The sequence below is a fragment of the Thamnophis sirtalis genome, unplaced genomic scaffold, assembly GCF_051295495.1.
Source record: "Thamnophis sirtalis isolate CommonGarterSnake01/CBP01778 unplaced genomic scaffold, rThaSir2_p1.2 scaffold_3, whole genome shotgun sequence".
Taxonomy (NCBI): Eukaryota; Metazoa; Chordata; class Lepidosauria; order Squamata; family Natricidae; genus Thamnophis; species Thamnophis sirtalis.
In genome coordinates this window covers 78,698,538-78,714,829 of record NW_028261383.1, presented here as the reverse complement: position 1 = coordinate 78,714,829, position 16,292 = coordinate 78,698,538, and the positions used below count along the sequence as shown (strand labels likewise).

Genomic DNA, 16,292 nt, shown 5'->3' with positions numbered 1-16,292 from the left:
CTTCTGGTTCAGATAAATGTTAGACTTTTAAATTATGGTCTAGAACCAGGATGGCACGTGTGTCACAGGTGGCACGTTGAGCCGCTGGCCAGCTGAGTTCAGCCTTTTTTAAAGCCATGTTTCGCCCTCCCCAGGCTCCAGAGGTTTTATAGGAGCCTGGGGAGGGCAAAAAGAGCCCCTCACCCCGCCCCCCCCCGACGCCCTCCGGAGGCTTCAAGCAGCTACCCTAAAGCCTCCGGAGCGCAAAAAAATGGCCCTATGGCAAAACGGAAGTTCAGTTTGCTTGTAGGGTCAGTTTAACTCCTCCAGAGGCTTTAGGGACCTTCACAAGGCTTCCCTGAAGCCTCTGGAGGGGTTAAACTGATCCTATAAGCAAACCAAACTTCCGGTTTGCCCATAGGGCCATTTTTTTGCACTCTGGAGGCTTTAGGGAAGCCTCCTGAAGGTCCCTGAAGCCTCCAGAGGGCGTCTGGGTGGCAGCGGAGGCTGTTTCCGCCCTTCCCAGGCTCCTATAAAGCCTCTGGAGCCTGGGGAGGGTGAAAAAAGCATTCAAAAATGGGGGTGAAGTGCCTCTTATGTGCGCTTGCGCACTGGGGGGGTCGTGCATTGCATTATGGGTGCAGCACACCCGCACACGCTGCGCTCCCCCCACTTATGGCACGCGAGCCAAAAAAGGTTCATCATTGCTGGTCTAGAAGGTGTTCTTTTTCAGCGCTGATGGTAACTTGGACTTGCGGAAGGGCCTGTTGGAAGCCCTGCTGTGGTTGGACCTGCAGTAGTTGAACTGCTGCCTACCCCTGTCCCGAAAGGACTGCCTGTCCTGGGACCTTTCTCCCGATTGACCAGTTGGTCTGTTCAAGGGAGCAGAAGAGGATCCTGCGGACTCACTGGAACGAAAGGACTAAGGAGCGGATTTACGATCCTGTTTCTTGTTCAAGGTGGGCAGAACTTTCTGTTTATCCTTAGATTCAATCAAGAAGGGGTCTAAGACCTCCTCAAATAATTTGGACCCCTTAAACGGAGCAGAAGCCAATTTCCACTTGTTCTTTTGGTCCGCTTGCCAGTGTGGGAGCCAGACAAGGCGGCAGGAGGTCACGTTGGAAGCTAATGCCCTAGAGGCGAATTTGACTGTGTTAAGGGAGGCATCAGCCCTTTACTGAGACACTGCAATAATTTTGGTTATGTCCTGGCGAAGACGAGTGTCTCCTGCCGGCAGCTTAGCCTGAAGCTCATGCAGCCAAATGACAGAGGCTCTGTTAAAGAAGGATGTGGTTGAAGATGCCTTAATGGCCCAGGCCGCCGCCTGATGAGTCTTGTGGCAGGCCTTCTCCGCTTTTTTGTCTTTCCAACAGGTCAGCCGGGAGGACTGACTTAGAAGTGAGGGCCGCTATAGGGGGGTCCACAGATGGGAGGACCAGGATGTCTTCCAGTGCAGGGTCAACTGAGTACAGCTTCTTATCCCCGCCACTGGGCGTGGCCAGGGAGCCAGGCTGGGCCCATTGCCATGACTGACATTCATAAAGAGATTGGGAACCAGCACCAGCTCTTGCTGAGGTGCCTGAACGTTAAACATGCTAGCATTGGGGTTAACCTGGGCGGAATCCGAAGATCCCGAAGGTCTTAGGTTTAGTACCCACTTGGGTGGTGTTCTTAGCCTTGTGCAAGATGGACTTAAATAGGCTAGGCTTAAAGAGCCCCAAGAAGGCAGGAGCGTCCAGAGGAAGGTCCTCATCCTCCGAGAACTCCTGTTCCTCCTGATCCGGGTCCTCCAAAACGGAAGGCTCGCTGAGCACCAAGGATTCCAGAGATGGGTGACGGACCCACCTGGCGGTGGAGGGAGCCTCTTGCCTGGGCTGGGAAGAGCTGGGAGTGACGGGTGCTTGGTCATGCCTCTGCATCCCCTGGGCAATGCCCTGAGAGATGGCACGGGTGACCACTGCCTGCATGTGGACGGATAACTCAGGTTCCTGAGCTAAAGGAGTGTGTAATCCAACGGGATCCCTGGAAGGAGGAGGAACTTGCTGGGCAGGGATGGAATCAGCAAGCCCCCCAGGGTTAGGGTCCTCGGGGGCGGGCCCTGACTCAGAAATACACAAAAAGGCAGGAGAGCCTGGTTCAGCCAGAGACCTATCCGGGGAGAGGTCCTGGGAATCTATTCCTCATCAATTACTGACAGGCAATCCCCCTTGGGAGTGGTGGAATGACTGGCCCAACAGGAGGCGTAGGCTGAGGGAACTCCCTCACAGCCTGGCGTTGGGCTTTCTCGAATTGTTTATTGAGAGACCGCTGCCACCTCTTTGCATCCCTAGTTGCCGCCGCGAAAGGTGCCTTATAGGGATTGACTATCTTGACTGGCCACCCTGCCCTTCCTTACCCCCTTGCCCCTGCCTGCAGAATTTCCCTTGCTAGGGGCTTGAGAGGGGCCTGGTCTACCATCAGGAGAGTCAGATGGGGCAGGATGCTCCATGGCCTGTTGATACAGACTTCAGACAAGAGCCCAATACAGGTGGAGATCAGGAAATGAAGAAGACTGATGACTGATGCTGGATCAGATGACAAGCAGGTATTGTGGAAGCAGGAACAGTTCGTGGAAAAACAAAACACCAGAGGAGTAAACTTGGACTCTGCAATGAGTCCAATGAAACCAGCCACACGACGGGAGGTGAGAAGGTGGAAAAGTAGCCAAGGCTGCAAGACCAGGCAGATAAAGCAGGGAGAATCAGTGGATTAAAGAACAAAAAAAATCCTCCCTGTGCCAGTGTATGACCACCAGATAGCCAAGATGCCAGCGCCGTTTGGGGAAACGTTGTGGGTGGAAGTGACCCAGAGGGAGACCCGATCAAGGCCAGCTCACCACCCTATGGCTATCTGCTGAAGCATGGCTGAATGGGAAAACCAACGGAAAAAGGGCGCGAATTTGGGCCCTCCCAATTGGCCGCCGCTCCAGTGTGAGGGAGAAGAGGGAGATAAAGATGGCGGCAGTGCAATTTAAAGTGGCCACACACCTCTCTGCGGCAGGCTGCGCCCTCCGAAGGGCGAAGAAATCGGCAAAAAACAAAAGTCAACTAAAAGGGGAACGCCAGCAGCCGCCGGAAGCCTTCCCACTCCTGCTGCGCTTTAAAGCAAATATGGCAGCTCTCTGCTGCCGTCCAAAGGCGGCGTGGCAAGCGGAGCACCCCACCACCACCACGCCTACTTCCGAGTCTCTAGGAGAAGTCAAAACGACATGAAGCAAAAAAACAATTTAAACTGTGCTAGTTATGGGAAACAAATTAAGGAAAAAGAAAGAGAAAAAGGTAGAAGGAGAGTCCAAGCCTAGTTAAATTACGCTGGAGCTCACAAATACAAGTCCTGAATGGGCAGACTGAGGAAAAATTCAGGCGCCAAGTAACACCAGGAGGCGTGGCCAAGGAAAAAGATTCCCCAGTCCCAGGGCAACCAGACTGATTTAACCTGTCGCTTGGACTCTCCAAACGGTGTAAATATTCTTACAGATAACAGAATACCTGAATGTGCTTGTTTACAGATAAACAACTTCTTGGTTGTTTGAAATGGTTCAGAAATAGTCAGTGTATTCATTTGCTTTACTAATTATGAAACAATATTAATTATGAAACAATAGACCTCACTGTTGCATCTTCATAAACTTCAAACAATTTTGGGGAAGCATAATAAATTTTCTCATAATGGTTTGCTATCCTTGTGACCACAACTTTCTCAGCATCAAGGCATTGGTTTATATTGGAATGAATGAATGAATGGCCAGACTGCAAGTTGGGATACAAAAGGCATATTCCCATGAATTACTTCAATCTTTCTCTGAAGGAGAAAGAAAAGGCAGAGTCTTTTAAAATAAAGGGGTTTGTTTCCCCACAGAGTCTGATTAAAATTTAAAATCTTTGAGCTGGAGAAATTCAGTGACATAAACTGGGAATCCTTATTCCAGGAAGCTTGTATTTTTATAGATTCAGGTAAAACATACAGCTGGAAATCTGCAATAAGATTTTGAAGTTTCTGGTGGTGCTAAGTCTCACATTGTCATGCCTCTATGCCAGTTACAGAACGGGTTGTTTAAATGCTGCCTACATTTCTACTTGTTGCTATGTTCCAGAAGTTATACGTTCTTTCTTTAGAATTTCTTGGGGGTCTGTAAAAGTAATATGAAATAAAAGTAAATTGAAAATATGCATTTGAAGGTTCTAACAGGAAGTACTGCCCTTGTACTTTATGTTATATTTTTTCTTGCCCCACATGCCTACATTTTGGTATTTTTTTTTACATTGTAATTTTTTTAAAAAAAATCTTCTGCAGAGGCAATGGGATTGTGAGTGCCATCATTAAGTGATATGGTTATAAAGTGTGATATCACATGACTATATAGCCTAGCGATGGCAATCCCAACCATCCCAGTTGTTGTTGTAACTCCAGGACTATGTAGATCACTGTACTATTTAAAAAAGGAGACATATTCTGCATCAACTATAAACTGTCCAAAGTAAACATAATTACATAATTTTGATCTAAGTGGAGTAATGTTATAATAGAATGGCTCTTTCTCAGTGAAATACTTGAAAAAACCAATGTGGCGTATTTTATATAAACAGATGCCATTTTTGCTTATAGAAATTAGTGTTTAGAAGCATTTTAGAATGTGCATAATCCTTGTTTTATCAAATTTGTCCAATATAAAAGAGATGTTTCAATCATTAAAAAAAACAGGCAATATATTATTATTTTAAAAAAACAAACCCAAGTTAGCACAAAATGAAGTGAGCTTATAGAATTCAATGATGCATCTCTTTCCTAGGAAGCAATCCCTGTACTGTACTTGAGTTTCTGTGGTATTGTTAATTTTAAACATTTAATGAATGGAAAAGTCCCTAGCCATTTAAGATCAGATCTATTTTTAAAAAGGAAAACAGAATAACTGGAAAATGGCCATGAAAGTCTATATCACAAGTTTATACCTTGTAAGGACAATACTCTCCAATATATTATTCCAGATTTATCCTAATGCATGGGGAAAGGCTTTTACTACGCATCTATTAGTGAAAGAAACATATACTCCCAATTTTGATCTTTCATTCTTCTCTGAACATTTTCCAGTAAGTCCTGTTTGTCTTTCAATTTCTACCTTGCATCATAATTCCACAGAACACGGGTGCTGTTGTCGTATATTTTGGTTGCAAGATTATACTTGAAAAAATTTGCATCTAAGAAGAGTTGTGCTGAATTAACTCTGAGGTAATGACTTAGTTTCCCAGTTATACTGTATTTGTTAAAGAGAGAAGCTCCGTCATTCATTTTCATTCTGTCATCATATGGACTTTTTCTATGATCCTTCTAACCTTGTGATTGATAAAGTCTCTATACATTATCAACCTTAGGAAAAGAAATGATTTCCCACTGGTGCCTAATATTTTGGGCTTTGCGCTGCAGGCACTCATTAAAGAGGAAGTAAGAGAAAAGCCAAATACATTTGCCTGCATCACAGGAAGCTAATAGATAGGAAACTTTATCCTCAGTTCAGAAATTAGCACTATATAGCTTGCAATATCCCAATTTGTACAAAATCTTGATTATAATTTAGTAAAAATGGAAACATTCTCACTGTTTTGAGATAATATTTGCTGCAAAAATTGTTCCTATATTGTGCTAATTTGTTACTATTGAGCAAAGGATAGGACGCACCAGGTTAGGTCGCAAATCAGACAGATGCCTATTTAAGAAAATGCTAAATTTTGAGGAAATAAATAAATATTTATATACTACATATTAATCATATTTGTATGGTTGTCTATCTGGCAAAAAAACAAGTCTAGGTGATGTACAACAACCTGATAAAGCAGGACATATATAAACAGTTATTATAAAAATAAAAGAATCAGTATTAAAAAATATATTATTAAAAGCAAAAGATAACAAACACTAGACAGAGAGAGAATAAGAAATATCCACCTCAATAGTGGAGCCATTTAGCCATTCCCAGGTTTGGTGACATAACCAGATCTTGAGAGACATCAAGAGGAATTGGGCTAATATAATTTTGGGGTAAAGAATGTTCCATAAGGTGGGACTGATCAAATGAACATTCCTAGCTGATGGTAACAAATGTATATTTTGGAATGGAAACATCAATTGCCTTGTTTCATTAGGACTGCCATTGGGTAGCAGAATGAAATAATTATAAAAATTCTTCGAGAATGGATTAAAGGTAAAGGTCAAAGATAGAGGGAAGGGAAAAAAATAAGATTCTATAAAAATAACCAGTTCTTAAACCATCCAGCTAGAAGTCATTAAATGTCTTACATTCTTTGAAGACAGAAGCTGGAAAACTCTAAAATGAGCAAATAACTAAACTATGTCAGTTTCTCTCCAGCTTCCATTTCTGAAGGCATCAAGACTGAACTACATGATAATCTGATTGCAAAGACCAGGACTGTGATCCAAGGACAGACCTATCAAGTTTTTCTTCTCCTCTCCCCAAGGACGTATTTTAGAATGCTAAGAGAAGCCTAAAGGTTGAATCTAACAAAATTGTTTCACCCTTTTGATGGGTAGTTTCTTCCTTTCTATCCAGCTTCCAAAATGTTATCCAAATCACCATTTCACAACAGTTTGAATTTGTAATTGGTAAAATTGGAGGCACCAATATCACCTCAAATAAGTTTTCAAAAGTCCTGAATCAACTCATTCCACTGTGGCTTTAATGTTTGCAACAATGTGTTGCTGAACCTATTGCTTCTTTTAAAACCAGACATTAGATTGTAGCTTTTTACTCAAAGAGCAGCACAGAGAAACTTCCTTCCTCTATATAGTTTCATTTTGAGCACTGCGTTGGGAAAGAAAGAAAAAATTAAAAGCAGTAGTTTTCTGCATGACTAATTACTGTTATTAATCTACCTCTTAAGAGGCCACTTCCCTGCCACAAAACTTGAGCAAACACTGCACTAGATGTCCAAAAATGTTGGCTGATTTTCGTATTGTCGGTATCCATGGAATTGTTTGGTGAAAAACACTGTTTGATACAGTTGCTCTAAAGCCGCTTCACAATCACCAAGCGAACAGCAAAACTAACTTTGCACAACATGGTTTTTACTTAGTGCAACCCCAGCTGGGAAAGTACATTGAGCTACTTCCTGTAGGCTTAAAAGATTGAGCTTATATACAGAAGCATCCAAAGAAAGAAGGGTGGATGAGGGAGTAGTTGTTGCCACTTTGACACTGAGTGACTAGGATTCTTGACACGTCCTTGCTATTGAATTGCTAAATAATTACTTGCCTCCCCTCCCCAAAAAACTTAATCATATTTATGTCATCAAGCCTTAAGAAATATACCAAGCTGATTTTGTAGAAAAAGACTGGAGTCCATTGTTTTTAAACTGAAAAAGTGATCTGTGTAAAAATATACATTTAAAAGATACCAAATGTCACTAGTTTCCTCTTCTAAATTTCTGTTGTGCAAGGTAAGTTACAACTATTTAAAAAGTCTTCCGTATCCAGCAGACAATGTTTACAGAAAACAAGCACCATTTTTCAGAACTGGATGACTAAATACCTCCTCAAGATTCTAGACAAGAACAATGTGATGCCCACAGAGGAAGTTAATAAACAATAAGGTAAAAGTAAAAATGAAAACTAACTGCTCTAGAAGGATCCCCAAAGTCAATCTGCAGGTTGCCCATGGCTTTGATTATAGCCATGATGGATTGGATGGTGTTGCTGTAAACCACTGCTTTGTATTGTCGGCATTCGTCTTCTGAATATCCATCTTCATGGATAATCCTGCAAAGAAACAGAAGAGGAAAGATTTTAAAAATCAGCATATCACGTGTCTACAAAGGATTTAACATTATTTTATATAAAATACTTTGTTAAAGTCTCTTTTCTATAATATAATGTCACTAATATGAAATACGTTTGCCTTCTGCTTTCGCCCATTCCTGAGCTGACCTACAATTAGCAATAGCAATGTGCATGAGACTAGGGATAAGGAAGTATCAACAATATGCTGATGATACCCAGTTGAACATTTCTGCCAGCTGTTGAGGTGCTGTCCCAGTATGTGGAGGTTGTGAGGCTGAGGATGGGGAAGAACAATCTAATAATTGGAACTCAACACTAAGCAGTTATAGGTTCTGCGTTGCGCATATCCAGAAACTGGAATGTTGTCACTGTTCTGAACAGTGTTGACACTTCCCCATTAAGACTTAGTGCAGAATCTGGGGGTTCACTTGTATTCACAGTTCTTACTCAAAGAGTACGGACAGCTGAGGTTGTTGGGGCTTTGCACAACTGTATGTTATATACCAATTGTGCCTATTCCTAGATTGGCAGGTCTTAGTCTCCTCCTCATTGGTCTGTTGCAACAAATTCTACAGATACCCCCTGACTTAGAAACACAGAATCACAAGACTGCAGGATGATGTGACCAGTCATAAATGTGAGCTGGTTGCCAAGCACCTGAAATTCACTCACATGATCACGGGTGTGTGTATTGTCACAGTTGTAAGTCTAAGTGTAGCTTATAAGTCACATTTCCATGGCCATCATAATTTCCAATGGTCATTACATGAATGGATGTAAATTGAAGACTATCTATACATGGGGCTGCCTTTGAAAGACTATTTGGAAGTTTCAGGTTATCCAGATTGTAATAATGTGGGTATACAACATTTTACTATCATGTGACACTACTACTTAACCAGCACTGGCTCCCTATAAGTTTCTGAATGCAATACAATGTGCTTTAAAGCCCCACATGACACAATACTAGGCTACATGTGGGACCACTTCTTAAAAAGCATCTGCTTGCTCTACAGCTTCCATGGGGAGAGTATGGTCCAGATTCCCTCTTTCAAACCTTGTCATATCGTGCCACTTAGGAAGTATGTCTTTTAGGAAGCTGCCCGTTTTCTGGAATGGTCTTCCCACCCATTGCACCCAATATACAATAGGCCCCCAGGTTTGCTTGCCTTTAGAAAAGCCATTAAAATCCCTGGTATTTGGATCTCATTGAGTGGAGTCTCCTTTCTTCACAGTCCCCTTCGGGGAAAAGGGCGGCATATAAATGTAATAAATCCAAATCCAAATCCAATTGTCATGTTCAGTTGTCATGTGGTTATTTAAAGGGTCATTGTTTTATTTTACACACCTGTATTTTTTTGAATAGGGTGGCTCTATAAATTCAATCAATCAATGTCAGTATGTATGTTTCAGAAGATGGTAAATACTTGCTTCAGAACACTATTTTACTTTTGTTTCTAAATTCTAATGTATGGGTGCCAATAATCACTTTTCTCTGTAATATGATATAATAACAATATGGTGCAGTAAAAAACTGAAGTCAAACGAAGCTAACTGTGGAGAGAACTCCACTCTATTGTACAATAGCACAGTGAATATTCCACTTTAAAGCTGCCGTAGTTCACATCAGCCCTCAGTTATATTTTCTGCAGTCCCCAGAGGCCCTCAGGATCATGTTTGTGAAATTCAGTAACAACATCAAACATCAGCAATATAATTTCCCACTGGTTTCTGGCAGAAAACAGTACAGCGGCTTAATTTTTAAAATGTTTAGCATAGTTATAAAGCAAAAAAACCCAGAAAATCTCAAAAATGAAGGAAAAATGGAAACATTTATTGATCATGGTATAACAACTGGACTACTTAATGGTTCGCAAGTGTTAAAAACAAGTTCTGATTTGTGTTTTGTTTGAATGTAAAGCCAGAGGAAAATTATTGTTTTAATTGCCTTTGATAAAGCACAATTACTCAAACTTGCAAAGAACACTAAACATTACAAGGATATTAACATTTTCCATTTAAACTTCCAAAGAACTAGAATAGCAAGGTATGTTATTAATGTGAATATTACCTAGCCCATCATGGATAACAGAAATTAAATTAATTATAACTAGCACTCCATTTTAGAGAACATTTATCTAATTTTCTAAAGTCATCCTAATTGGCAGCCATCTTCTGGCAGTGAATACCTAAGTGGAAAACTATTTCCTAGATCCCCCATCATTTAGCTTTGTTGGATCATCCTTTCTTTTACTTAAAGCACTCAAATACTGTAACCATTCCTAGCAATGTAAATGCTCTATCTCTATAAGGTAGTAACTAGCTAAATTGATAAGCAGCTGGAACACTGAGTGCAAGGTTTAAGTATGCCCAATGAATGCTACTAGGTTCAGAGAGAAAATACAGTTGCTCCTGGAGCTCTGGTACATGGTTCAATTCAGGCTTTAGTCGCCATTGGAAATAAAAAGGTGACAATGGCCTCGAATAAGATCATGCCAATGTAGACAATCTATATGTAGGGATCTAAGAGGACCCCCTGGTTTTCAGTGGTCCTCCAGTTACGAAACAGCAAAGAAGATCTGTAAAGCACAACTGGAAGAAAATGAAGAGTGTCCCTGATCAAACAGAGGGAACAGGCTTTCTTAAGATTACCTTATGAGAAGGGAAGTAAAATATAGCTATTTTTCCATGAATGTCACCTACACAGAGAGACAACTGGTGTCCTATTTAGAGTAATCCAGTTTATATGTTAGAAGAGTTCTCATAATGCCTTCGGCACTATAAGTGAAATGATCATAAAATAATTTACTTAACTATACAAATCTGACAGCTCTCCTAGTTTATCTCTATTCATTATGTGCACAATTACAATTAGTCCTCCTACAGATGAGTTTTTAATACAGCTTCATCATATATAGTTTAAGAAAAAACTTAGTAAAATATGTGTAACATGGCATAGAAGAGTACAATAATTTTTAATTTAAAAAAAAAGACTTACTTCATCTGTTTTACAATTGTGCTCTTCCCAGATTCTCCTGCACCTATAAATAAAAAGAGAATGTTAGAAATGGGCTTTAATACTAGTAGTTGTGCTATATAAATTAAGATGTTAAAAATATGAACAAGGGTAAGATTTAACAGTGTAATTTCCTTCATTGTAATAACCAACATCTTTCCATTGCAAAATTTTAGAAATCTAAGATTTGAATTATTTAATACCATTACCAAAAGAAAACTGAATTGGGAACATCTTGGATTATTTTCAAGGTATAAGTATATTTTGCAAATATAAATTGAGTATGTCTATAGACGTCTAGCATTCCCACATTTTTTTAAATTAAAGCTAATTCTAAAAATATGATGATTGATCCAAACATTGATGCCATTAATGTCATTTATTTCCAGTGATTATTTTTCCCTTAACCAATATCTGTTCAATTATATCTGAAAAATCCATATTATGGCTTATCTTCTTTTCTCATTATGAAATAAATGTCACTGATGATAAGACCAAAAAAAATCACAGAAAAGGACATTTCACAGGTCAGTTCAAGTGTCTAAAGAGAATTAATAGTTCTGGGTCTTGTCATATTTATTAGTAATTCTTACCAAATCAACCCTACCTAAAGGAGAAATGTGAGAAGTCATTATACAGGAATTAAATTCCTTCTGACACAAGAATTTCAGCCAACAATATTCAAGTTCTGATAGTTTTCTGAACAAACCTCTATTCCCACAGGGAGGGGGGGAGCTAGATAACTTACATATGCAAAAAACTCAACTTACAACAGGTTGTTTAACAACTATTTGTGGTCATAATAGTTTCAGAACAGGTATTTTTTTGGCACTTTCTGGCTTTTGTAAAACATGGCAGTGCTTCATAACATATGACCACATTTCAGGCACTTGGAAATCTGTTTGCCAATGTCCTGGATCATGTAATTGCTACTTGTAATTTTTCTGCCAACTTCCCCAGCAAGACAATTGGGGAACCAGCAGAAGGTTGGAAGCCTTTCTCAGCCTTTCAAAAACGTGTGCTGGTGATTTTTCCCCTCTGAGGTGAGGAGAAAGCAATAGTGATCAAATGTCAGTTTTCAAAAAGCAGCAAAGATGGTGTTCGCTTGCTGATCAATGCCCTCACCACTAGAGGGGCAGAATCACCTCCATTCACTAGCTCTTTTTTAGCTTTTTTCTGAAAAATACGTTTCTCAGAAAAAATACTTTTTCTGAGCTAGTGAAGAGAAACAAGTCCATCCCTCTGGAGGGAAGGGAAAAGAGCTAGCGAGTAAAAGCCAGCAACTGAAGTAACATTCGCTTACTAGCACTTTCCCCTCCTCTCTGGAGGGCAGAATTAAAGCATTTACTAGCAATCTGAAAAGCTCAAAAAGCCTTCTAAACTTTCCAGAACACTACCAGGTACCATTGTTCTCCCAAGTGCAATAGAGAGAGGGCCTGAGCCTCTCAGATATGGTGGGAGGTCAGTACCCTCTCCCCACCCTACCAAGCCCATGCCCTCTCCCTGGCACTTCGCTTAACAACTCCAAGTGGGATTGCAGTCATTGAAAGTCACACAGTGTCTCGCTTAACAACTGCTCCCCTCAATCACCATGATTTGGGGCCCAATTCCGGTTGTAAATCGAGGATTACCTACATCTATATTTTTAACTGACTGATACTGTTAAGTGATGTAAAGTATATGAAGTATATCATTACTTTCAACAATGAGGTTCGTAATCATTGAAAAGAACATGAATGCATACCCATTCTAAAGCCCTTAATTATTATTATTTTTTAAAAAATGACCCAAGTCCAAAGAAAAGGACTCCTTTCCTGGAATTATTTATTCTGAATTAAGTGAAATATTAGAAAATCACCAAAAGTAGATTGTGCACATTGACAACTCACAACACTGCAGAGAATTGGCCAAATTATATATATTTTTTAAACAAATTAACAAGAGACTTTGGAGGATTTTCAAATACCACCATGGCACAAAGAACTTGAATGGCTTTCTATCCTCAGTTTCCTTATTGAATTGTTGAGAGTCAACTAGGCAGAGGAATTTCCTACATTGCTCAAGATTCACAAAGGAAAAAATGATCCCAAAATAGTATAGAAATCCAAAAGTTTTGAATAAAATTGTTTTTCTTATCTTTGACCAAGGAATTATGAAGAACCAGAAGCTTCATCTACAAACAAAAAAATATCCAATTTAAACTGTTCCTTTTTCTCAACCAGAAAACCTGGCTCTATTTACTAGTTTTAAGATAGACAGTTGAATAGAAGGTAGCTGGACTGATATCTTTCTATTAGGTGTATATTATTTTAAGATTTTATAAGATGATCTATTTTTCTAGCACAGGAAATGCATGTGTATGTCTGGTGAAATTACAGCTTCCTTGGAAGAGAAGAAGGGGCTTCATAGCAAAGATACATGGTACTAATCAGAATTTTTTTTTAACTATGTGTCTTATTAACACATTCACTAACAAATTCAGATCTACAAGCTGTTATCTACAGATGACCAGCTGTTTGAAGCTTCACAACATATCACTCAGTTCCGGCCTCTCATATAGGAAAATTATCCAGCTAATCTAATCTAGTTGCTGTTAATTACTTCTGAATCTATTAGAAATGTTATATAAGGGGACTTGCAACAAATTGCCACAATTATTCCACTAGAATTAACATCTCCTATTTTGACACATGCAGTAGGGAAAAACTGACAAAAATTTACCTTCATATAAACCAGAATGACAAATTGGCAGAATTTAAATATTCTCAATTTCATTGGGAATTAATTTAATTCCAAATTCAAGTCAAGCTACTTCTTTTCAGTCAGTCATACTTGCTAATTAAAGCCCAAACACAATATAGTTGATTAAAGACAATTCGTTCCAGTACTCATTAGCACATGAAGTAACAAGGATCAGTGCACAACTATACTGTGTTCATTGTTTCTGGAAGTTAATACTGAGCCTTGAAAACAGGCTTAGAGTTGGACGTTCTTAAAACCCAAGAAAAATCATTCAGGCAACTTAAGAGGCTGCAGCCTAGCTAGAAAACATAAGAGAAAACAAAAGCGGGGAGTTTATGGTTCAGATTAGCTTTGGGTTCACTGAAACAAAATGAGAGATTACACACAAAAAATTGCAGTGGAAGCAGATTTTAAAACCTTCCTCAAGTGAACTTTATTTTCCCAACATTAGTGTTGTTTCTGAAAAGTATAAAATAACACTCTTAGTGTGTTATGTATACATAAGAACTGTAATGAGGTAACAGAATTTTTTGAAAATATGAATACATGCAGGCTCTCTCAATAGCACCCTTGGCTCTCTTAATTTTAAACATTAAGACAAAATCTGTGCTGTGTGCCAGATCTGTGGTTTCTACAAGAGATTCAAAATAAATACTAATTATCAGGTATTGCTATCTAATTCTGAATTTGTATCTGTCATAGAGAGTAGCTATGTTAAGATGAGGCTATTCTGCCTAATGCCAGCTGGAAAGATCCCTTCCTAGTTATCCATAGCAATCATCTGATAAAGATGTTATCCATTCAAGTCGTGTCTGACTCTTGGTGATTCTAAGGGCCATCTCCCCATCCTCCGATTTTGCAATGCTTGAGCTGTTATATGCTCTGGCTGGTGTCAGCTTTGATGGTGTTCTTGTTTTCTTTGGCAGCGTGGTTTCCTTTTACCAGTAACTCTTCCCAGCATAATTGCTTTCTCCAGTGAATTCCCCTGCATGACATGGCCAAAATAAGTGAGACATAGTTTTGTAATTTTTCCTTCTAGTGACATCTGGTGTTATGCGCTCCAGTACTTGCTTGTTGGTCAACTTTGCTATCCAAGGAATACACAGGAACCTTCTCCAGCAACACAGCTCAAGTGAATCCATTTTCTTCTTGTCTTGCTTTCACAATCATAGGTAGCTATGGGGAACACAATAGAGCAGACTAACCTATATTTGGTTGCCAAGCTGATGTCCTTGCTTTTCCATATTCGGTTCATTTTCATCATTGCTGTGTGACCCATCTGGTAACATAGTTATTTTCTAAAGTAGTATTACCAGATGAACTGTGATAAGAAAATATACATATTCCATTATGTCTTCCTCAAGGACTGTTATGACTCCCACCAAATTAATATTTTACATTTGAAAATGGCTGAAACACATAGTATTCTGATCATTCTGATTATTTTATAAATGTGACATAAGGCCATCCATCTCTACCTATGACAAAAGTCTTTTATAAAGTTTGGTAAGAAGAAATTGAGTTGTCTTTGTTTTTGATTTAATAATTATCCAAGAAAAATCTTAATATACTTCCATGTTGAAGAAGCTGGCAGACTATTCTTTAGACAGCTTTTTAACAATCTGAATAACTTTGCAGTATTAGAACCCACCCTGTCTTCCTGAAAATAAGACCTCGCCGGATAATAAGCCCAATCGGGCTTTTGAGCGCATGCACTAAAATAAGCTCTCCACCGAAACCGAAAATAAGCCCTCCCAAAAATATTGCAACACAGCAGCAGTCATGAGGTGACCACACACACCGCCTCCTCCACCTCAAAAATAATAAGACCTCCCTGAAAACAAGGCCAAGTGCTTATTTCGGGGGGTCAAAAGAAAATAAGACCCTGTCTTATTTTCAGGAAACACAGTAGTTACAGGTAGTCCTCAACTTACAACTGGCTCTAAATCTTCTTAAAGAGAAAGATTCCAAGCTGGAGGCATGCTTGTATTTCCAAGCAGGCATGGAGGCAAAAGTCCCCCTCTCCTCATTCCCACAGAGCTCTCACAGAGACAAAGAGAGAAGGAACCCAACCTCCATGCCTGTCTGAACTTCAGCAGCCAAAAACCAAGCACAGACTGAGCCTAAAATCATTCTCTCACTGCATCCTTGTTGACCTATTCCTTGTTCTGTTTCCATCCCTGTTGTTCTTGAAAGGCTGTCTATCAGGAAGGACTCTCCAAGTGTATGCAGAGCTGAGATTTCATCCTGGAAGACAGACATTTCACTCGCCAAGGGTTGCCTGCCAGGAGGGAATCTCAGCTGAGAGATCTCAGTTCACAAAGGGCAGCCCTTTCACTCTGTCTGCTCAAGGACTGCAATTAAATTGCAATCAGTGAGTGAATCACCCACATGGGCATCTCACTTAACTAACACTTAGCTCAACAACCAAGATTTCAATCCCAGTTGTGGTCATAATTGGGATTGAAATCTTGGAAACTACCTCTAAATGGACTCATGGTTGTATGTTTTTAAACTACACCAATAACTTTCATAACATTATAATAAGCAGAGGCCACAGATTATTTAAGCTAAACAAATCATGCCAAACCGGCACTATACCATTAATCTCTCCTCTGACAACCTAAAGAGCATTAACAATATGTATGCAAAATCAAAGGATATTTGCGTGAAAGCAGACAGATCATTTGCATGAAAAGTCTCAATTGTGGCAAGCCTGATCCCTGTA

The 16,292-nt window shown here is 39.8% G+C and overlaps 1 protein-coding gene across 1 annotated transcript in view; it reads right to left on the bottom strand.

The window, feature by feature from the left end:
• The window catches only part of GNAI2 (G protein subunit alpha i2), a 115,991-nt gene that overhangs the window by 52,532 nt on the left and 47,167 nt on the right, over nucleotides 1-16,292 (bottom strand). The window contains exons 2-3 of the mRNA XM_087709265.1: nucleotides 10,805-10,847; nucleotides 7,644-7,785 (exon numbers count right to left, since the gene is read on the bottom strand). Coding sequence (XP_087565391.1) covers nucleotides 7,644-7,785; nucleotides 10,805-10,847 — 185 coding nt within the window. The remainder of the gene's footprint in view (nucleotides 1-7,643; nucleotides 7,786-10,804; nucleotides 10,848-16,292) is intronic.